The sequence below is a fragment of the Dipodomys merriami genome, unplaced genomic scaffold, assembly GCF_024711535.1.
Source record: "Dipodomys merriami isolate MVZ:Mamm:240054 unplaced genomic scaffold, mDipMer1.0.p SCAF_11, whole genome shotgun sequence".
Classification (NCBI taxonomy): Eukaryota; Metazoa; Chordata; class Mammalia; order Rodentia; family Heteromyidae; genus Dipodomys; species Dipodomys merriami.
In genome coordinates, this window is record NW_027202382.1 from 26,088,379 (window position 1) to 26,112,831 (window position 24,453).

Genomic DNA, 24,453 nt, shown 5'->3' on the forward strand with positions numbered 1-24,453 from the left:
AATATTTGTCAGATGAGTTTTCTCTTAGAAAAGGGAAAGGGAAAAAACTTATTTCTCACAGAAAATTTCCACAATGTAGAAACTTTGTATTTTTCAACCACAAGGCCCCCAAAAAGGGAAAGCTACATTGTTTCTCATATTATCTTTTCCCGACCCCCACACCACCTGATTATATGCCTTCAAACCTTCTTCTTCCAGTTATTTTTGAGAGAGATTCTGGCTTTTTGCTGCAGCTGGCCAGATATAATCCTCCTATTTACACTTGCACTCAGCTGAGATGGCAAGTGTGTTCTTATCAAGCCAGCTTTTTCTGTTAAGATGGGGTCTTGCTAACTTCTTTTGCCCTGATTGGCCTTGAACATAATCTTCCAAATCTTCACCTGTGGGGCTGGGAAGTTGGCTCAGTGGTAGAACGCTTGCCTTGCATGCCTGAGGCGCTGGGTTCAATTCCTCAGCACCACATAAGCAAAAAGAAAAAAAAGACAGAAGTGGCGCTATGGCTCAAGTGGTAGAGCGCTAGCCTTGAGCTGAAGAGCTGAGGGATAGCGCCCAGGCCCAGAGTTCAGGCCCCACAACCGGACCCCCCCCCCAAAAAAAAATTAAACCAAATCTTCACCTCCCAAATCGCTCAGATTATACAGATGAGCCACTGGTTTCTTTTTTTTGAGGGGGGGGGGGGGTCGGGGGAGGAGGGTCAGGCATGCATCTTGAACTCTGAACCTGGGAGGCTAGTGCTCTACCACTTGAGCCACAGCGCCACTTCCGGTTTTCATTGGAGGTAAGAGTCTCACGGGGGAGGGGAGAAGGGTAGAGTTTCGCGGATTTTCCTGCTGGGGCTAGCTTTAAACTATGGTCCTCAGATGTCAGCTTCCTGAGTAGCTAGGATAACAGGCTTGAGCCACCAGCACCTGGCTTGAGCCACTGGTTTCTGACAAAAATTTCTAACTTAGAATCATTCAAAGTTTATTCTCCCTAAAATAACAAAATATTAACCAATTTTGTCTTCTTATTTGGTAAGCCATGGAAAAAAGACATCGTTACTACACTTTCTCTATTGCTTTGAAATAACTACCCTTTAGCTAATTAGGGACTCAACTACCTACCTTTATCAAAGAGGGAAAGACCAAGTAGGCATAGTAACATACGCCTATAATCCTAGCATTCAGAGCTAGCCTGGGCTGTATATACATTAAGTTCAAGGACTTATGTGGTGAAATACTTCAAAGGCAAGAAAGAATATCCTAGTACTACACCCTCCAAATGGCAGCCTTTCTCAAAATTACCTATGTTCTTCATCTGTTCCCAGAAACTATTTGACTTGTTCTAAGTTAAAAGATGTCTCTCTTTACAAACTGTATATCTAAAATAAGATAAGCAGTCATGTTTTTAATGAATTTTAGGCAAAAACATAAAGTAGTTTCATTAAATATCTGGTGAGAACTTGTCAATGACTTCAATTTCACTGGAAAGGAAGGAACCTGGTGTTTTCTAACCTCTCTGATTTTTATGTTTTAAAGGTGTTAAGAGTGGTTATTAGAAGAGAGAGCACATGGCTCATCTGCCTTCTTGGCTATCTCCCACCATTTCTTTTGTTTCAGAGTTTGGCCCAGGTTTAATAGTGAGGATTAGATGGTTTTCTGATTGGTGGCCTCCTTTCTGTTCCTACAAGGTTGTGGCCACCTGCCCCCATTTTGTTCTTGACAGGAAGGTTTGTTTATTCTGCCATGGGCCATAAATTCCCTGACCACCTGTTTTCACTTTTTCCATTCTTTTGTCCTTGTTCCACATGTCCTTGTCCCTTTTGCAGCTGCCTGTTCCCATGTCATTGTCAGGCAGGTTTTAGTTTATTAGTTTAACCTGCTGCCTGCAAGTTGTCTAAGTCACAATTCCCTGTTTACCTTTCTACTAACCCCGCATCACTGTTGCTAGAGATGGTCATGGTGTAACATAATACCCACTCTGAAGAGGTAACTCTAACTGCTGGTAAGGAACATGGGTGACAATACATTTTGCTACTTCCTGCTGATTTAAGGGTATCAATGCAGAAGCAGCCTGTCCTAGGGATCCTCTGAGGACTGATCTAGAAGGTCTCTATAAGACCAGGGGGCAGGTGGTCCAGGGGCCAAATATCATGTGATACTAAAACCACTTTTAAATTCATTTATTTTTAGTCTAATGGTAGTAATTAGAGTTTGGATTCAGGGGCCTATGCTTATTAGGTATGTACTCTATCACTGAGCTAAACCTGCAGCCCTTATTTATTTGTGGTCTTTCAAGACATTAACAGTTAGACTCGATACAATTTTAAATTTTTCCTGGTAAGAGTCTGTAAACAATTTCTATTTATTCAGTATCTTCTATAATGCATTAATAATCAAATATCACTATCATGACAAATCTAGATGAAGATATTTGCTTTAACCAACAGGGTATTACATATAGTTTATAATCATTCTGTTTGAACTCACCGCTGAGTCTGAGCAGACCACGGAGTCTGGTTTGGTGTGGGCATTGAATTTGTAGGACTAACTAGCATGGCACTGTAGATATTGGAAGCAACTACTAGTATGCAGAGAAGTATAGGCCCAATGATGGCTCCCTCCAGGCCTAGGTAGTATGCTCCTCCAGCCACTGCCAAGCCTGTCAGGTAAGGATGGCCACCTCTGGAATAAAAAGGACACTTTTAAATATAGTCACTAGAGAAGATCTGAAATAACTTTCTAATATACCTAATATACCGTGATCCCCAACCCCTCCCTCCCCCACCCACCCCAGTCCCATTATTGTCTTTTTTTTTGGGGGGGGGTTGATAGTGGTGCCTGAACTCTGGGCATGGCATGGACACTGTCCCTCAGCTCTTCAGCTCAAGGCTAGAACTCTACCACTTGAGCCACAGCGCCACTTCCAGCTTTTTCTGCTTATGTAGTGCTAAGGAATCGAACCCAGGGCTTCATGAATGCAAGGCAAGCACTCTACCACTGAGCCACCTTCCAAGCCTTTATCTTTCTTTAGATTACCTCAGTACAGATGACAAAATATTCTAATAATTTTGAGATAGAATGATTTTCTTGCCTATGTACCAATGTGTAATATCCATCTCTCCTCATAAGTCTAGCAACTAAAAGAATAAAGTGGGCTCTAATACCTACTGCAAATAGTTTCCTGAGGAAAATTAATGCTGCTAAAGACTGGTTACATAAGTTACCTGTTGAGTTTATTTCCATCAAAGATAATTAAGTGGACACAATTTAGCATGTAATTCAGTTAATTATGTTTTTTTAAAACAAGATAATAACCACAGCAACATTCTTGTTATTCATTGTTTAGACTTCTGGCAACCTTCTAAAATTATAGTTTTTAACACAGGCAATGATAAAAAAAATCTCAAGAGGGAGACAGTTGTCAATAAAGCCTGAGGTTTTTATTTCATAAAAGAGTCATAATTGCCCTGTAGCTTATCACAGTACCACTTACATAACCAGAATGAGATAAAATACATTATGAAGAAGGACATACTGGTAAGACACAAACCCCACTGACGTAAGAAGGACTAGGAAATAAGCCATGTTCTGTTTGTTACTAGTTTTTAAATGACACAGATGACTGGAACAACTTAATGAAGAACAAATAACCAAATACTCAGGAAGGATGTGTGATACTGTATTATAGTTTAATGAGTAACACTGAGTTGAGCCGGTCTTCAGAAAACAAATATATTCTGTTCATAATTTGTTTTCTCATTCCAAAAAAGGATTTAAGTCAGCATTCTATATTTGGTTTGTAAACATTTTCCCTAAATAGTATACTTCAGGAAAATTATCAAAAATGCTTAAAGCTTTAAAAAAAAAAAAAAAGTATGGGAGCTTTTAAATAAAAATTTAGTATAAAAATGTTTTAATATATTGAAAATAAAATAAAAAACAAAAAGTTGAAACTAAACTTTTCTTTTTCTTTTTTTTTTTTTTTTTTTTGTCAGTCATGGGGCTTGAATCCAGGGCTTGGGCTTGAATCCAGTCCCTGAGCTCTTTTGCTCAAGGCTAACACTCTACCATTTTGAGACACTCTACCATTTTGAGACACAGCTCCACTTCCAGTTTTCTAGTGGTTAATAGGAGAGAAGAATCTCATGAACTTTCCTGCCCCAGCTGGCTTTAAACTTCTATCCTCAGATCTCAGCCTCCTGAGTAGTTAAGATTACAGGCATGAGCCACCAGTGCCTAAACTTTTCATAATGACTCATTGAATATTTTATTAATTCTAGCTATAAACCTTAGCAAAGTTTATGCAAAAGATACTAAGTATAAAGTATATATGCATTTCTCCTATTAAATTTTAAACTATTAAACATCAGTAAATCACACTGGTGCCTACTTTTCTCTCTTCTTCCTTCCTTCTCTCCTTTGACACTAGGTCACTATGTAGCCCAGGCTAGCTTTGAATGTAATACCTTCCTGTCTTGAATTATAGGTGCATACCACCATACCTAACCCTAGTTTTCCCCATTAAATTCTAAGGTTCTCTCTCAAGTTTTAGCATATAATTTTCCATATGACTAGCTCAGGGAGCTGCTTATTTCTTTTTGCTCTGCAACTTTGGGGCTTAGTTGCTCTAAAATCAGTTATTTTCTATATAATCCACAAGACAGAAAACTAGGTACACTAATAGCTTTACAATAATTTAAATTATCAAGAGTACTACTCTAAAAATTTTAACCTCGTCCACTCTAGTTTTTGTTTTTGGTTTGCCAGTCTTGGGGCTTAAACTCAGGACCTGGGTACTGTACCTGAGCACTGTACCTGTGCTCAAGGCTAACACTCTACCATGTGAGCCACTGTACTACTTCTGGCTTTTTCTGTTCATGTGGTACTGAGGAATCAAACCCAGGGCTTCCTACATACTAGGCAAGCATCCCAGCCTACTCTACCTTTAATTTTACTTAAAGAATGAGGCTGACATGGTGATGCACACTTAAGAGGCTGACACAGGAGAACGGAGGGTTTAATGCTGGGCTATACAGGACTCTGTCTCAAAAGGAAAAGCAGGGAAAGAGCAAAGGGAAAAGAAAATGGGTAAAGGAAAAAAGAAAAAGGGAAGAGAAGGAAAAATGGAGAGGAAAAATAAAAACTGAAATATTTAAAAAGTAAAAGCTGAGTTTATTAACTATTTTCACAGTTTCAATAGGTCATATTCTAAATTTAAGTAGCAGATCAAAATGCAGCACTTTGTTACAAATTAACTCTAATAAGCAATGTGAATCTGGATATATAACTAATTCAGAACTGACCTGATTTACTAGTTCCTAAAAGTGATCAAAATATACAAAAATTATTTTATGGTCCAATTTTAATTCTCACTAAAATTTTAACTGTGTTATTTTAGAAAGGAGCTCTGCTTGTCATGCATTAATTTAGTGAGATTTGGTTTTACATGAAACTTCTCAGACCTATATTCTCAATCTTTTTTCTTCAAAGGCAAGAAATAACTACTAACTCTTTACTGTAATTACAAGTATTTTATGTATATGGTATTTCTTTCCTAGGTTAAATGCCACAAAAAAAAAAAGAAAAATTATCAAAATTTTGTTTTGACTCAGGGTTTGATATATCATAAATAATATACAATAATAAAATACACTTTGTACATTGTTTTAGTTTAAAATTTCATTATCTGAGAAAGAATTAAAGAAGCTACTTTACTGGAAAATCCTACCACCAGTTCTTTCCCCCAACTCTACTCATCCCACTGCCCACAAAAAAAAAAGGTGGGAAGGAGAGAGAGAGAGAGAGAGAGAGGGAGGGAGGGAGGGAGGGAGGGAGAAAGGAAGGAAGGAAGGAAAGAAGGAAAGGAAGGAAGGAAGGAAGGAAGGAAGGAAGGAAGGAAGGAAGGAAGGAAGGAAGGAAGGAAGGAAGGAACCTTTAACAAGCAATACAAATGTGTGGATGAGTCACCCGTAACTTCAGAAACTTACCCTGATATATCAGAATAGATTGCAGTATCTACAAAGTATGTTGGCAAGAGATGAAAAACCAACAGCAAGATGGCCTTGCAGCCTAAACCCTGGGTGAGCCACAAGTCTAAAACTGCAGGAATCGCCGCCCAGTACGTTCCCAGAAACGGCACAGCTCCAAGAATTGCAGCCAAAGCTAAAAGAATTACAAGAAAAGGCAACTTCACATTGTCGTCAAAACAGGAAGACAATAGCAAAATCTAAGCACTATCTGCTCCCTCTTAAAAAATATCCTCCCAAACAATTAAATATTCACAGACTCTATTTTCAAAAGAATGATATACCCTTTCTAGCAGGGTTCTGGTCAAATGAAGGTCTAAAACTTTACAACTTTTTATCAGAAATCCTTCTCACATGTATATCTATTTTATGAATCTGTTCTTATGTAATAATATCTTAGTGTCCTGCAGCTATTTTTCTGAATCAATGATTAGTTAATAATAGTCTTATAGTAATACAGCATGTCTAAAACTGTACTGATTCCAAGGCCAAACCAAAAATTAGTTTCTAAACCTCAGAGATGAATTTATAGTTTGTTTCTAGTAAATGACAAAAATAAACAAACAAAAACAAAAAAAAAATCTTTCAGCAATGAACACCCAAGTGTTTTCTCCTCCCGCCCCCCTCCCCTTGATCTATCTAGTTTCCCTCCAGATTGAAAGTCAAGCAGGCATGAACTTAGGTCTGGTCCAAATATTAACCATGTGTATGACCTTGGAAATGTTTGGATTCTCATCTATACAACAAGAACTATACCATCCTGTTGCCAGTTCACAGGAAGTTCTAAAATAACCGCTACAGATATTCTTAGTAGAGGATCAAAGAGGTACAATAGCTAGGTGCATCTGATCATATAATAAAATAATATATATTGGAGTGAATTCCAAGAAATGGAAACAAGAAGGTTTTTTTCTTTGTTGCTGTTTTTGTTTTCTCTTCTTTTTGTAAATTTATCTGTCTTTGGAAGGGAAAGAGGTGGCATAGAAATGGTAGAATAAAGGGTGAACAAATGGAATAGTGATACTCACTAGACACTATGTTGAAAATGAACTATACAACTTGTGCGTGGGACAGGAGGGAAAAACTGAGAAAGAGCAAGGGAGAGGGTGACACTGTAATCCCTCTGTACATCACCATTACAATCATTACAAAAGAAAGACAAAACAGTGGTTTTACTATCATAATTAAAGATGCTTTCCAAAAACAAAATAACCTCCACATATTTTCCAGAGGCTTTCATGTCAGAGGTTAGGGGAATGAACAACTAAAGTGGGAAAGAATATGAATGCACTTGGGAACATAAAGAAGAAGAAGCCAGGCACAGTGGCTCAAGCCTGTAATCCCCTCTATTAAGGAAGCAGAGATCAGGAGGATTAGGACTCAAGACCAACTCAGGCATATATTAAGACTCCATCTCAAAAAAAAAAAAAAAAAAAAGAGCAAGCCAAGCATGGTGGGCTGCATGCCTGTCACTTCATCTAATCAGGAGGCAAAGACAAGTCAGCCTAGACAAAAATGTGAGAACCCATCTCAAAAGTAATCAAAGGCTGGGGTCATGGCTCATGTGGAAGCGACACTATGAGTAAGCACTGGGAGACCCTTAGTTCAAACCAGAGAGCCATCAAAAATAAAAAGGAAATAGGGAGGAAAAGATAAAAGTAGATGAGTGATGGTAGAGGTAAATGGAAGGAGAGATATTTAGAAAAACAAGCAACAGAACAAAAGGAAGAAAAGGTGGACAACATTAAAAAAAAAAAGCAAGATATTTATTTACCAACTGGTCTTATGGAATGGGGATATCATTATGAAAACAGATCATAGCAGGTTTGGGTATATATGTTCAGCTTACTGCTTTCACAAACAACATATTACCCCTGGGATATTATCTCTTATGTGATAAAAGGTATTTTGGCAACACACTGTTCTCTTCCAATTCATTTACCCAGGGCCAATTATGTGCCAAATTCTAGAGCATTCATTTAACAAATACATTAGCAGTGCTTTCTTGTACTAGGTGTGGTTCCAGCTACCAAGAATATAGTAAAAACTATTTCTACTCCTAATCTAGACTAAATATCTAGACTAGGATTTGCTGTCCTATATTTGAGGAAGCTGGCATTTCCTAACATAAAATGGCCTAATTTAAATAAAGGACAATGAAGTTACCATTGTTACCTGATGGAATGAAGACAATGTTGATGCCAAATATAGTATGAGTCAGCCAGGTGTATAATCCATAGAAGCCCGCCATTTTGAGGGAAGCATCAAACACCCCTCTAGAAGGCCAAAGACAAAAGAAAATGTAAATAAATTTGGCATTATATTATGATTCAGAAATATCAATACTTCTAATTCTGGCCTCTTCATTCCAAACCTGGCAATAGCTTTAATTCTTTTATGGATCTGAGAACATTATTTCAATTTTATTAAAGGAAAAAAAAGAGCTTATTTTAAATTCATGAAATGTTCACTAAGCTGTCTTTAATAAATTTTTCACTGATGAAAAGACAACTGAAATACCTTAAATACCCTACCCCCTTCTGAGGCAGATATTTCACATTATGACCATATTTCATGAGTATAAACAGGATGTTCAAAGTGAATTCAATTCTAATAAAGAATTCAATTCAGAAGGAACAAGGGAGACAGTGGTGTAGCTTAGTGTGGAAGCAGTCCTAGGTTCAACCCTCAGAAAGGAGGGAGAAAGGAAAGAGGGGGAGAGCAGGGCAAGTAAGTAACTTATATTTCATCAATCTCTCTGAATAACAAAATTTACACATTTATTTAACTCTGCAATTAAGTCTACAAAGTAACTTCTCCCACAATAGATACTAACAGCACAGGTCACTAGGGGTAATTCATGATTTAAAAGATAAGAACAATAGCATATTTTCTTAACTCAAAAACAGACATATTCAGTTTTCAATACAGGAATTCGGCACATAAGTTCTGTAACAGGCACTTTATTTTTGCTCTTCAGTATAGAAATTAATTAGCATGATGTAAGTAAGTTGACGTAAGGGACAAAGCTTAAGTAACTCCAAAGTACTATAACAAAATATTTTAACTGCAGGGCAAGGCAAAGCTGAAGTTGAAAAAGCAGAGAATGTGGCAGCAAAGGTGACATCTAACACATACAAGGAGGCAAACAAAATCTCTAGAAGTATGCTCTAAGAGCCGTCAAGCACTGCTGTCAGACCCTGAGGCATGCATTCAGAGTCCAAGGCCTCCCTGAATGATCATCCTGACCAACAGCTTTTTCACTCAAGAATGTTTTATATGCCATGAGATGCCTTCCAACAAGACTGAAGTAGTATAAAAAGACAGAAGGAGCTATCACAGAAAACAAAAAAGGGAAGTAGTGCTGTGGCTCAAGTGGTAGAGCATTAGCCTTGAGCTGAAGAGCTGAGGGACAGTGCCTAGGCCCAGAGTTCAGGCCCCGTGATCGGGAAAAAAAACAAAACAAAAAAAACAAAAAAGGTCCTCCAAGCAATTAAACCGAGGGGTGGGGGGAGCAGGCGGGAATGACAGAACTTCAAGCATTAACTCTGATAAGAAAACAATGACAGAACAAATTCAAAGACTGAGAAGGGGAGAAAGGCTCAAATGGAAGAGGAATGAACAGGGATGTAGGTTTAGTCTGGAGAAATCTGTCAACAGGAATGATGAAAACATCCCAGAAAAAGCTGAAACCAGAGACAAGCCTTAACAGAAAACTCAAAACAAAAGATGTGAAATGTATCAGAATGGATTAAGTGTAGAAAAGGTAAGATATACTTGAGGGACAATAGGCTGTGTCTGATAAGGGACTAAGAACAAAGATAGATCAGCCTCAGATGGAATGAAATCATGTCTGTGGAAGGAGGAAAATCAAGAAAACAGAGTCCAAAGGAGAAATTGCTGAGAAACAGGGAATTAATGTCAACTACTTGAGAGAAGTGTTGCCAGGGAATCTGTCTAGAATTAGGGAGAGGCTATAATGCAAAGATACAGATGTGGCACTTGTACTATCCTTACTTAGAAATTCTTATAGCAAAAATAAAGTGCTATCAAATATGCAACTGTATGGCAAGAAACAGCCCAGTCTTTTTTCTGCCTCTGGGAATAGGGTTATAATGTCTCATTAAGACAAATTTCAATTAATTTTGTGGACATTAAATGCACTGTGTATTGTGTGTAGACAGTAGGTATGTTTATGCAACCTAATTAGGGTTGGAAAGATAATGTATTCCTCTCTAATGAGTTATGAACTGGCATCCAAGATTTATACAAGGGCAGAGAAAAAATTCTCTCTCTGTGAATCTACTAGAGTAATCTTTGCCTTCTTGCCTCCCTCCCTCCCTCCCTCCCTCCCTCCCTCCCTCCCTCCCTCTCTCTCTCTTTTGCTGTATCAAGGATTAAACTCAGACCCTTTATGCATTGGTTATTTTTAAGAAGTCTGTTTCATTTATGTCCAGGCCAACATGGCCTATGATCCCTTACTCCTGCTTCCCACTGCCCCTAGAGATGTTAGGTAGGTGCCACCACACAAAACTACTGTCCTCACAGCTTGGATAACCGTCACATACCACCACACCCAACCATTGGCTGAAATGGAGCCTCACAAGTTTTTAAGCCTAAACTGGCCTCTAGCCACAATTCCCCAATCTCCACCTCCCAAATAGCTAGGATTATCGACTTGAGTCACCATGCCCAGGTAGATCTCCCCACCTTTGGTCATTTGTGGTATTTGAACTCGGGGCTTGGGCACTGTCCCTGCACTTTTCTGCACAAGGCTAGTGCTACACCACTTTGAGCCACAGCTTCACTTCTGGTTTTCTGGTGGTTCATTGGAGATAGATTCACAGACTTTCCTGCCTGGACCGGCTTTGAACCACAATCCTCAAGATCTCAGCCTCCTGAGTGGCTAGGATTAAAGGTGTAAGCCACAGACACCCAGCCTGGCTAGATTTTTTTTTTTTTTTTTTTAGCATCAAGTTCCTCACATTTTTCTCTTGGTTTTATATATCAGCTTTATATAAATAAAACTCACCAAAATTAAGAGTGTGAATTAATAAATTTAACCTATGACATAATTATCACTACATTTAGAACATTTCCATCACCCTAAAAGTTTCTGTACATTCTTTTAAGTTCTCTTTGAAAACCGACAACCTGTGGGTGTTTGACTTCACAACCTCTGGGTGTTTCATTTAAATTTTCCTTTTCTAGAATATCATCTATCAGCTTTTTTAAAAATCAAGAAAAAATATCAGGAACATTTAGCATGTAATCATTCTAGTGTACAGTTCAGTAATGTTACATAAATCCCACTGATATTTTGTAACTTTAGGTGCTCAGTCTTCTTGCGGTACAATGTTTCACCCACACCGGTGTACATACTGTATGACTACATTGTTCCTTTTGACTCAGAGTAGTGCTCCATTACATGAGTACACTACAATTCATTTACTGACTCATCAGCTGATGGGTATTTGGACTATTTCCAGTTTTACTGCCGTTATAAGTACTGCTGCTACAAGCATTCAAATGGATGCCTCTATTCTTCTTTAGTAAATATCTGCAAACACAATTACTACATGATCTAGCAATCCCACTTCTACATATATCCAAAGGAACTTAAAACAGTATGCCAAATACAGAATACTCATGTATTCCATATTTATTGCAGCACTAACTGGCAATAGGACAGATATGAAATCAGCCTAAGTTGATAGATAATTTGATAAAGAAAATGTGGTTGTATATACATACAAAGGAAAACTATTCTAAAAAAATGGAAGTCTGCATTTGCAACAACAGCCAAACCTGAAAGACATTACACTAAGTGAAATAAGACAGGCTCAGAATAGCAGTTCTGAATCACAGGTGAAATCTAAGAACTGAACTTAAAGTAACATAGAATAGACTGGTGATTACCAGAAAATAGGAGATTGAGGAGACTGTCAAAGGATATAACTTTTTAGTTACAAAATGAGTATGTTCGGGAGGTCGACTGTGCAACATTGGTGTCTATAGCTAGAGAAACCAACTAAGCAGATCTTTTTTTTTTTTTTTTTTTTTTTTGCTTATGTGGTGCTGAGGAATCGAACCCAGGGCCTCATGCATGCAAGGCAAGCACTCTACCACTGAGCCACCTTCCCAGCCCCACTAAGTAGATCTTAAATGTTTTTTTTTGTTTGTTTGTTTTTTGTTTTTTTTGCGTCCAGTTGTGGGGCCTGAACTCTGGGCCTGGGTGCTGTCCCTCAGCTCTTCAGTTCAAGGCTAGCGCTCTACCACTTGAGCCACAGCGCCACTTCCAGCTTTTTTCTTTTTGCTTATGTGGTGCTGAGGAATCGAACCCAGGGCCTCATGCATGCAAGGCAAGCGCTCTATCACTGAGCCACCTTCCCAGCCCCTAGATCTTAAATGTTATTACAACAAAAATAGTACATGCGAAAATGAATGTATTACTTAGGTCATTTAAATAATTTTACAATGTATACAATATATCAAAACATCACACTGTATACATAAAATACACACTACATAAAATACACACAACATAAAATACACACATGCATATTTGTGTGTCTGTGTGTTTAAAATATAAACATCACGAGAGATGGAGTTCCTAGAATTAGTGGTGCTGGATGCACACTACACTAAAAACTACTGAATAATATGAATAAAGTAGTGAATTTTCTTTTAAAAAAGTGGGAGTCAGTAGAAACTGAAAAGACAAAAAGAAGTGTCCTTCACATCCTCCAGGAAGAACATAGCCCAGATGATATCTTTTTTGGAGGACTTCTAACCTCCCTGACTAGAAAATGAAACATGTAGCCGGGTGCTGGTGGCTCACACCTGTAATCCTAGCTACTAAGGAGGCTAAGATCTGAGCATCTCAGTTCAAAGCCAGCCTGGGCAGGTAAAGCTGTGAAACTCTTATCTCCAATAAACCATCAGAAAAGGGAAGTGGCACTGTGGCTCAAGTGGTAGAGCGCTAGCCTTGAGCTGAAGAGCTGAGGGACTCATAACACAGTTGTAGCCCCATGACCGACCAAAAAAAAAAAAAGAAACATGTTGCTGAAGTTACAAGTTTATAGCAACTTTTTACAACAAGAGGAAACAAATACAGCCTGTTGTGTGCCAACCACTGGGTTATATACTTTGTATATTCAAATGGCATACAGTAATTTACTTCAAACTACAAAGTATATATCAAACAAGCAACAGTCTAAAACTGAGCACATAATCAGTCATCTATCAGCATCTGAGACTAAAATCCAGAGTATAAGATGGGATGTAGCTCAGCAGCAGAGGGCTTGCCTAACATCAGAGGCCCTGAGTTCAATCTCCAGCATTACAAAGCAAAACCAATCTGTATTTAAAGCAATGTGGTACTCACCAGTGAATAAGCAAACACTCCGGAAAAACACAATACAAAATCAGAAGTAAAACAAAACACATTAATTATATAATAAATCATGCATTTCAAACAAAAAGTGCAAAGAAAGATTTTTAAGATCTGGGAATGTAACTCATTGGAAAAGTGTTGCCTAGCAGGTGTTTCAATCTCAAACAACACACATACACACACACGCGCGTGCGCGCGCGCACGCGCACAAAAGAAAAGCGAAGAAAACCAAGAGTCTCCATGTAAAACTTTACTTTCATAATGAAATAAAACTTTAGCATATATCCAATATTTCAATGGGTTACTAGAAATCACTAGTTCAATCAATGCAAGAATACTCCGTTCAATCATAAAAAGGAAATGTCATTTCATTCATTCGCCAGTATCAATTAACCAAAACTTTTAAATATTGAAATTCAGTGAGCACCTCCCTGCCTTGCTATCCAGGAAAATGTAAGTATTATGATACACTTCAAGTCTCTAAAAAATTCAAAATAGCCTGAGACTTGTAGCATGTTCTAAGGATACAAGTGTATAACTTATGCTGTATCAATCCATGGTCTGTCCAGCTGTAATCAATCTATTTACCAAGCACCTATTATAGAAGCTGACAGAAAACCTAAATCAGTTTCACCACTGTTTATGTAATATGCTATCTTTACCCTCAACTCTTTCCTCCAACAGAAATATGATTTGCCGATGAACCTTCTTTTTAGTGATTCTTCCCCTTTCAGTAGCTCAGCAGGACTTATTTCAGTGGATGAAGAAACTGAACTGCAGGCACCTTTTCAGTATTTCCTCACTTGCAGACTTGCCATTATTACAACTTACACATGTGCCCCTGGCTTACACCACATGTAGACCATTAGTGAGTAGGGCGCTTCTTTATTGGAAGGAAACATAGTGCTCCAATTAAGTGACTGCCCCACCCTAAGAAAACCTTTCAGTAGAAAAAAAGTTCTATGCTTTTTCTAACAAATCTTACTATTTCTGCTATGTAGCTTTAAAGGTATGCATGTCCATGCCTCATTCACTCCCACTGATGAGATGACCTGCTTTTTATTTTAGTTATTTATGGGCTTGAACTCAGGGCCTGGATGCTCTGCTCTCCCTGGGCTTTTTCACTCAAGGCTAGCGCTCTACCACTCTGAGTCATGATACCAATTCTAGTTTCTGGTGATTCACTGAAGATGAGTCTCACAGACATTTTCCTACCTGGGCTGGCTTCAATGATCCTCAGATCTCAGCTGCCTTAGTAATGAGGATTACAGGCATGAGCCACCGGCGCCCAGCTATGACCTGTTTGTTGTTGTTGTTGTTGTTGTTGGGATCATGGGGCTTAAACTCTGGGCCTGAGCACTGCCCCTCAGCTCTTTAGCTCATGGCTAGTGCTCTACCACTGTGAGCTACAGCGCCACTTCTGGTTTTCTGGTGGTTAATTGTAGAAAGAGTCTCATGGACTTTCCTGCCCAGGCTGGCTTTGAACTGTGATCCTCAGATCTCAGCCTCCTGAGTAGCTAGGATTACAAGAATGAGCCCAGTGCTCAGCCTATGACCTGCTTTTTATGGAATGAGACTTAAAGCAACTGAGCAAAGGTGTAAAGAATGATAAGAGTCAAGAATCTCCACGTACTAAGAATATACAGATTATGACCAAGTAGAAAGCACATGCCCAAGAAAAAAAGGAGTCCAAATCATATTTTACCTTCTCTAAAATATGTCTGCACACTAGTTTCATTGTGTTTCTTTCTAAAAGTCTAATAGGAATACCACCAGACCATCAAATCCCCAGGAAACAAGAGCTTACACCTGTTTTAAGTATTCTTTTCCTACTGCACTATAGTTTCCCTCAAGTAGAAGGTGAGCTATTGGATAGTGACACTGAGCTTCTAAACACAGAGCATATAAAATTACAGTTGGACAAAGTACCTCTAGCTCCCTTGATCACAGGCATACTGTTTATTCCAATTTCCTATAACGTGCTTCACAGATAATATGAAGAAAAAAAAGTGTTCTTTTTAATAATCGAAGGACTATGTCTTCATGACACAAATCTACCAGACTCATTTTTCCAGCAGCTCAGATGATCATTAGCACACTTTCAACAACTTTTTTTTTAATTAAGGGATGCAAATTTTTTTAAGATATAGCAAAACTGTCTTTATTATAATGGTTTACCTAAACAAGTAGCAAGAGTTTTTGACCTTTGCCTGTATACCTAACCTCTCTTTGAATTAAACTTTTTTCTCTCCTTCTCCTAGAGACGTAGCTCCATAGTACAATGTATAGAAATCTGGTCAACAGTAGACCTCCAGCATGAGGGAGAATAGGCTTGCTGTAGGAGGTACCCGGAAGCTGTGGGAGGGGTACAGGGAAGAGGTGCTTGCATAAAAACCTTCTACCGCCACTGAAAACAGCTATGCATTGTTACAGATGCACACAACACTGGAGATCATCTGGATATGCTGGTTGTATACAATTAATTCCATATATTCATATCATTAATACACAATTTATGTCCTTGACAATGCCTCCTGACATTGGATGATTAATGCTAAAAAACAACAAGGGTTGTTTCAATTACATAGATAATTAGTAAACATTTGTATCTCAAAACAAGCTTCTACTACTAGCCTATTAAAATGAATGCAGCAATTTTTAAAGCATCACAATGAGAATCTACATAGAAACCGTATTGTTTTAAGGCCATTTCTTTGGAAACTTAATAAAATACAGCTTCAGGTACATGATACCAATCTTTAATCAAAGAACTAAAGGGCATATACTTAATGTCTTAATTATTATTTAAGAACTTCAGCTAAGTGATTATTTTCAAATATGCATGAGATTCTGTCTCTATTTCAAAGTTAATATTGCAAATAAATGAAAATATAGTTTTAAACTCTTCCTTATATATTTTCATTTAAATAGTTTGGACCCTTAAATCCATGAGAATTTCTTTCCAAGAAAACTTAATATGCTTAAAGTCAAACAGAAAACTTTGATTTACTAAAGGATCACGTTAACTTTTTATTTTAATAATCAAAACTTTTAATTCTTCACAATTAAGTGTGCAGAGGGGGGAAACATGTTCAGATTAAAGTGGTACATACACAGAGTCTCCTATCTAATGCTTTGTCCAAAGGGTTTCCACCCACCAGCACTGAAAAGCTATAATCCCAGCAAGCAAGAGCCATACCCTTGTGCATGCACTCATGTGAAAATATCACACACACTAAATTGCATTGAGGCCGTGACAACATGCAACTTAGTAATGTGCAATATCTCCACCAGAGCAAGCAGAATGAGAGCACCGGGGAAAGGGTGTGATGTATACATTCAGGAGACAACATGCTGCTGAAGGGAGGAAAATGGTTTGGGGATACAGGATGCATGCTACTAACTCAAAATCTCATGAAACGATAACCAACTCACAAATGCATTCAATTTAAAACAGATTCAGAATTAAAGTAATCATTAAGGTTCAAAACTTTGATGACACATGATCATAAAGGAGAAACACATATTTCAGATGGCAAAGCTCTGGGAACACAACAGACACTTCTCTATCCAGTCATGCAATTCGCCCAATTTCACTCCACTTGTGATGATTAATAGACTAAACAAAATGGACATAATGATTTTTACTTTACTGATGATGATGATGAATGACTACTGTTTTATTGATGATAATTTACAGACCAAACTATACTTTATGGACATTACAATATTTTTATAATTATCTATATAAATATTTTTTCCCTTAAAAAATCTTTCTCAGGCAGATATGGTGGCTCAAGCCTGTTATCCTTAGCTACTTGGGAGGCAAAAATCAGTGGACTGTGGTTCTAGGACATCCCAATCACAAAAGTTCATGAGACTCCATCTCACTCAATGGCTGGATGCAATGTCATTCACCTATCATCCCAGCAACAAATGGAAGTAAAAATAGAAGGATAGCAGCCCACGCTAGTCTAGACATAAAGCAAGACCATATTTTGAAAATAACCAATGCAAAAAGGAACTAAAGAGTGGTTCAAGTGATAGATCATCCGCTTACCAAGGGCAAACTCTGATTTCAAACCAGAGTACAATTAAAACAATAATAATTAATAATGATTTTTCTCCATGAAGAAACATATTCCTTTTGGAACATAATCCTTCAAAATGAAAAATTTAAGTCAGGCACTAGTGGCTCGTGCCTGAATCTTAGCTACTCAGGAGACTGAAATCTGAGGATTCCTGGGGAGGAAAGTTTATGAGATTCTTATCTCCAATAAACTATTCAGAAAAAGTTGGATGTGGCACTATAACTCAAAAACAGCTCAGGGTCAGTGCCTAGGCCCTGAGCTCAAGCCCAAGATTAGCAAAAAAAGAAAGAGCAAAAAAGTAATAATTAATAATAATAATAATAATAGAGTAGAACTCAGGGTAAGAGGTATGTCTCAGCAGAAAGAATGGCTGCTTAGCAAGTGTGATGCCGAGTTCAACCATAGCTAGTATTACAAAAAAAAAAAAAAGAGAAAAAAGATGACATGCGTGATACAAATAAGCAACTCAATGATAAGACATTTTATAAGCAGTCAGCAAACCATTTACTCTAAGCAATATTAAGAACTCTGATTTCAAAACATGTGAGAATAAGAATCAGTGCTAATGAAAGGTACTTTAAGGAAAATAAAGTATCAAATTTCTTTAAAAGTTCTTTAAGAACAAGGTAGGTATTTTTCTGTACACACTGATTAGAGGATTAATCCAATCCTCTAACTGTTTCAATAGTTTTATCCCACTGGGAAGAGGTAAATGATTTTTCCACTGGCACCACTATAATCCTAGCTACACAAAAGGCTGAATTATAGAAGGTTGAAGTTCAAAACCAGCCCAGGCGGAAAAGTCGACAAAACTAGCAAAAAAAAAAAAAAAAAAAAAAAAGCATGGGTGAGGTATGGCTCAGGTAGTAAAATGACAGTCTAGCAATCATAAGGCCCTGAGTTGAGATCCCAATACCATTAGAAAAAAATTATTTTTCATTTAGGGGAGAGTATTTGTATGCTTGCTTTTTTTTTTCAGGGGTTGTGGGGCTTGAACTCTGGGCCTGGACGCTTTCCCCCAGCTCTTCAGCCCAAAGCTAGCACTCTACCACTTGAGCCACAGCACCACTTGCGGTTTTCTGAGTGCTTTATTAGAGATAAGAGTCACACGGACTTTCCTGCCTGGGCTGGCTTTGAACCATGATCCTCAAATCTCAGCCTCCTGAGTAACTAGAATTACAGATGTGAGCCATCAGCGCTAGGCCTTGTATGCTTTTTTAAAGTCAGAATTACATCAGTTAGATAAGCAAATGATAATCTTATTACTGGAGTTTTTGCAATTTTCCCAATAAGGATTATAACCAAAGATCATAGGTCATAGGAGGGATGCTAAAATTAATACTTCCTTGAAGACAGAGTTATTTTGAGGGCTATTATTTAAGATAATATATTTTCAGCTTGGTATCTCTTTTTTCCACCCTCCCCCCATCCCCAGCCTGGGTACAATCACTATATGGGTGGCTTCATGTGGCTCTCAGGGGGTATCAAACAGGCAGTAAGTGAATTTTCCTTTTAAAGTCCCACTTGACTTCCAATCCAATCAAAGAAGTCAAGTACCTATGAAGATTTTACCCACAATTTGCTAAAAGAAAAAAAGGAAGAAAACCTAAATTCCCTAGAGATGGTATACGTTTCAATTATACAGGAATGTAATGAAGGGTTTCCAGAGATCAAAGTGCTACTCTCCCCAGCTGATACATGAACACAGTGAAAAAAAAGGCAAGTCAAAAACAGTCAGACAGGATGATCAGGTCAAATCAAGATTTGTCAGTAATGCCAAGTTTCAAACAGTGGTATATTTTAAAAAGTATGTGGAAACAGAAACACCAGTCAAAGATTTACTATTTGACAAACTTTTAAGGTATTAAGATCATGTGGCTAACAACTTATTAGGAAGAGGAATTCTAATGGCTGAAATGAGGTTTGAGTAGTACATACAGAAGGTTTTATAAAGAGTCATGTTAATAAGCAATGAGCATCAGGCTTTAAGGAGCTGAAAAGTCAGGACTGCAAATGGTATCTCCCAACCAGACATGAAGAAAGAAATGGGGGCCAGGAAGGACTGTTATAAAGGCTATAGGGTATTAAGGTTATAAAGAATCTCACTCAGAAGTGTCTAATACAGACTCCAAAGGAATGGTGGAAGTTTCTGCCAGTCTATAACGCATGCAGAGCCCATGACTGGGAGTTAACAAAAAACTGCATTTCCCCTATCCAAACTATTCCTTCAGAGGGCACAGACTAGCTGCTTAGGGGTAAAATATTCTCCTCCTGGATCTGAGCTAGGATTCCTGAGAAGATGAGGCTGAAGTGGAAGGAGAGGGAGCTTCTACAGAACAAGTAACACGATAACAAATGCAAACCTTCCTGCTGACAGAAAGCTGTTAAGAGGCGCATCACACAGTTGTAAATTCCAGGCCAAAGCATAATGTAACAACCTGTCTGAATATTTTTCCTTATTAACATATGCACTAGCTTAGGTGCAATCAGGAGACAGAGGGAGTAGCTGTGAGTTTGAGGACAACCTAGACTACAAAGAGTTCCAGGCCAGCCTGGGATACATAGTGAGACAATGTCTCAAAAGAAACAAAAAGCAAAAACATGTGCATTGCACCTCTCAAAAGGAAATAAAAATCCTAAGAATACCAGAATCCTTAACTAATTTAGCACTAAATATGTTACCAGGAGTTTAAGCTCAAGACAGAAAACATACTTTTCATGAATATAGATGGTGAGAAGAATAAGGATAATATAAATTTTACCAAGTGCAGGTGGCTCATAGCCATAGCTACTCAGGAGGCTGAGCTCTGAGGATTGAGGTTCAAAGCAAGCCCAGGCAAAAAAACTCTTGAGATTCTTTTCTCCAATTAACCACCAAAAAACTAGAAGTATAGATGTGGCTTAAGTGATAGAGCATTAGCCTTGAGCACAAAAGCTCAGGGACAGTACATAAGCCCTGAGTTCAAGTTCCAAAAATGGCAAAAAAAAAAAAAAAAGAAAAAAAAAAGAAAAAAGAATCTTATCCCTACCTGATGGCTTCTTCCACAGACTGGCCAATAATATTAGAGGAAGGACCTGGCTGAGATAGTGGTGTCAGGCTTATCACCCACTTCACTGGCTTGTAGTACTCATCACTGGAACTTAATAGATAAAACAGTGTGGTCAGGAAAATTATCTGCAAAACAAAGGACAGCGTTTCCTAAAAAATCACATTTGGGAAACTACAGGAAGACAGCCATCTGCAAATACAAATAGAACCAGGAAAATGCTTTAATGAGGGAGATGTACTTGAAGTGTGCTTATCTAGATATACATACCAGGGAGAGTACAAAATTAAGAAGGGCAGTGCCACTATAGAAGAGGATAGTCAGCAGCGTGGTAACTGTAGTAAATAGCAGGCTCACATTCCGGCTCATAACAATCCACAAGGACTCCAAGATCTGACAAGGAAAAAAAGCTGATGTCAGAAGTAATTCTTGTGAAAGGAACTGCTATAGCCATCTAGTGTGCTTTCAATAAAGCCTTACTACCATAACTGGAAAAGATGAGAACTGAGGACTATTTTAAATAATGGGGGGAGGGGATTGGGAGAGTGAGAAAACAACTGTGTTCAAGAGCCAAAAGAAATAGTATTAGCAGTAGTAGTAGTAGTAATATGGTGTATTTCTTCACAGTACTAGGCAGATTTCAGAAATATCTATTATAAAAAAAGAAATGTTTTATTATGTAATGCTAACTTCAACAAGATAAAAATTTTTATATAGTTCATGCTTATTACTAAAAATAGAACGTATGTAAAAGTGCCTACAGGAAAACATGTCAATAAATACACTCTGTGGTGATACGTATTTTGTAGGATCCTAAGTGAAGTTCAAGCATTTATTGTGTTGGCTGCTGCCTATCCTCTACCTTAGCCATCTCCAGCTTAGAACCAGCTATAAATATAAAAAGCATTACTTCTGTGACAAATAAAATCACAATGAAAATAAGATAGACTATTGTCTTTCCTAATAGACTAGTCTCTTTCCTGAGATAGACAATGATTAGTCGATTATAACCTACTGACTTCAGTTGATTTATCTATCACCAGTGAATCCACCAGAACCAGATACCAACATGGTTATATACACCTTAAATATGACTAAAAATGGACAGTATAGTGCTCCTGAGTGTTTTTATTTCCTATCCTTTTATCAACTTAAATTCCTCCATAGTCATGGAATATGTCTGATGTCTTTCTACTCTGCCTGAGATTGTAATTCCTGTTAATAAGAAGATATGGAAGCAAAATGATAAGGAAAACATCTTCCATGACTATTTTTAAAATACTTCCACAAACTTCATAAAAGTACTGTGTTGGAAGCAATGTAGATATCACCTCTATTTTGTAGCTATATAAGCTAAAGCTCATGTTTTAAAATGTTTGCCCAAGGACAAGCTAAAAAGTAGCAACAGAAACGGAACCAGAACTCTTTAATGTCTGATTTTTATTTTGCTGCCCTTTCTGAAACAGTTCTGTTTTTTGTCATATATTCATTTAATCATCTATTCTTTGAAAGGCCTGTCCATACCCTTCCTACCTCAAATATATCATTATAAAGGCATATTTTGTTGTCCCAGCCATTTCTTGCAAACCTCAGCTGCGTCTTCATAATAGAACTTCAGCAGCAGGCTGGTTTCAGTTACAAGAGCTCCTTACATATAGTCCTGAAAATGTTTCAATATGCCTACAAAAATATGCAACAATTGACTGTTTGACTTTGTGAAATAAAGAATGAATGAATAATGCAGCTGGTTCCAAGAAACAATGCCTTTACTTGTGATTTTTTTTTTGACAAGCATTCTTTTGGGGGCTTAAGCCATTCTTGAATTTTTATCAAAAATTTTTAAAATAGTTTCTAAGTCATAATGACATGAAATACTGTGTTAAAATTCTTAAGAATAAATTAATTATATGTTGGTAGTTTCCAATTCAACAACCTTTTATCCTTGAAACAAAATGAAGGCTCAGCTAAAGAAAATGGAAAAACGGAGATTTCTGGAATATTAACTAAATCCTTACAGTATTTTTAGTTTATATGCCAGGCTTAGAAAGAAGGAAAATAGTAAAGACAGTAAGAGTAAGAAGGCTCTGAAACTCAGAAAATTAAATTTAAAAAATACAGAAAACACGAGTCAGGTTTGGTGTATATTTAATCAACATTAGTAACAACTCTAACAATGTCAAGAATAGACTGGACATGAAAGAGAAGCCTGGAGATTCATCTAAGCCTTCAAGCAGTGTAGTTGCAAAACATAACCAAGGAGTCTACTATGCCAAGTAAACTTTAGATTACTACTCTGGCTTCCCAGGTTCTTTTCTAGACCCTTCAGCCTTTGGTTCTATAGAACCAAAGATCCAAAAGGAAACACGTTAGGAAAACAGAAGAACAGAACCCTGCAGAGATTCAGTCATTAAACTAAGAGAAAATGACTTCTGGTGGCTCAGCTATCTGTCTGCCTTATTGAGTCTGGAAGGAATTTGGAGCTGTGGGCTATGTGACCTCCACTGTCCTTTGGTTCTTTTCTTCCTTATCTAGCTATACAATAAGGAAGTTGAGCTGGGTGATCTCCAAACACCATTTCAAATGCACCGCTGTGCTGCTGAATACAAAAATAATTACTATTCAAACTGTAATGTGCCTCTCTTAGTTTAATTGAAACCACACTACCATCCTAAATTCTAAGGTAGTGATAAATGACATTCTTTCTGCCCCAAGTACTTAAAAATCTAGTGAAGAAAGTAGGTATAAACAATAAAATTAACCAGTAAAAAATAGAAATGGAGGGCTGGGAAGGTGGCTCTGTGGTAGAGCACATGCCTTGCATGCCAGAGGCCCTGGGTTCAATTCCCCAGCACCACATAAGCAAAAAGAAGAAAGCCAGGAGTGGCGCTGTGGCTCAAGTGGTAGAGCGCTAGCCTTGAGCAGAAGAACTGAGGGACAGCGCCCAGGCCCAGAGTTCAGGCCCCATGACCGGACCCAAAAAAAAAAAAAAAAAAAAGAAATGGAAGTAAAGCACCAACCCTAAGTGGAAAAAGTCAAGTCAGAGGGCAAAGCCCTGAGTTTAAGCCCTAGTACTGACATCTGTTTTCTTATTTTTGTGTGACTGTATGGTTCAATTGTTTTAGTTTCTAAAACTGTCTATACTTTAACTCTTACCATAAAAATTTATAAAATTTAAATACATTTTCTGCATCTATCTTTATCTGATTCAATGTCATTTCATGGTCAACATCAGAACCTTTAAAATTCACTTTTAAAGGTTCAAAACAAGAGTGTTTAGTAATTTTTATTATTGAACATTCCTTTAGTTAGGGGAAAACAAACATTCATATATTATCAAACATATACTACCTTGCATATGTATTAGCATTTAAAAGCTGAAGCTCCAGCTGGCTGTTAAGTGTTTCACTCTTAAAAAGAAACAGACTGACTGCCAAGGGTCACCAAACATTTGAAGACAGCCTCAAAGATGAAAGAAAGATTAAAGCAAACTTCGAAGAATTCAGAGCAAACAGAAGCAGAAGACATTTAAAACATTTTATTAGTAATATCCTCAAAGATTAAAAAAAAAGATTCTGAATGTAAGAAAGAGCCATTGGATATAACAAATTTGGTAGAAGATGTAATCAGTTCAATCAAGGTTTCAAAAAAACAGTTAAAGGACCAAACATGGAGGTGAACACTTGTAATCCTAACACTTGAAAGGCTGAGACAGGAATTCAAAGACAGTCTGGATGACATCTGGTGGCCCCCTTGCCTCCAAAAATGGGGGGGGGGCTGTCTGTGGATATAGTTTAGTGGTAGAGATCTTATGTTACTAGCACAGGCAAGACCCTGGGTTCAGTCTAAGCACTACAAAATAAATGAAATAACAGAAAGTTGAGGCTGTATCAGAGGCAAAAAAGGAGGAAGTAA

At 37.7% G+C, this 24,453-nt stretch overlaps 1 protein-coding gene across 4 annotated transcripts in view; it reads right to left on the reverse strand.

Moving 5' to 3' along the window:
• Tmem245 (transmembrane protein 245) overlaps window positions 1-24,453 on the reverse strand; it is a 92,634-nt gene that overhangs the window by 12,855 nt on the left and 55,326 nt on the right. For all 4 annotated transcript variants that reach the window (XR_011369584.1, XM_070011254.1, XM_070011230.1 and 1 more), the window contains 5 exons: window positions 20,812-20,934; window positions 20,524-20,669; window positions 8,183-8,283; window positions 5,969-6,143; window positions 2,469-2,663 (listed from right to left, as the gene is read on the reverse strand). Coding sequence is in view for 3 of the 4 variants with exons in the window: in XM_070011254.1 (XP_069867355.1) it covers window positions 2,469-2,663; window positions 5,969-6,143; window positions 8,183-8,283; window positions 20,524-20,669; window positions 20,812-20,934 (740 nt within the window). In the remaining variant the exon portion in view is untranslated. The remainder of the gene's footprint in view (window positions 1-2,468; window positions 2,664-5,968; window positions 6,144-8,182; window positions 8,284-20,523; window positions 20,670-20,811; window positions 20,935-24,453) is intronic.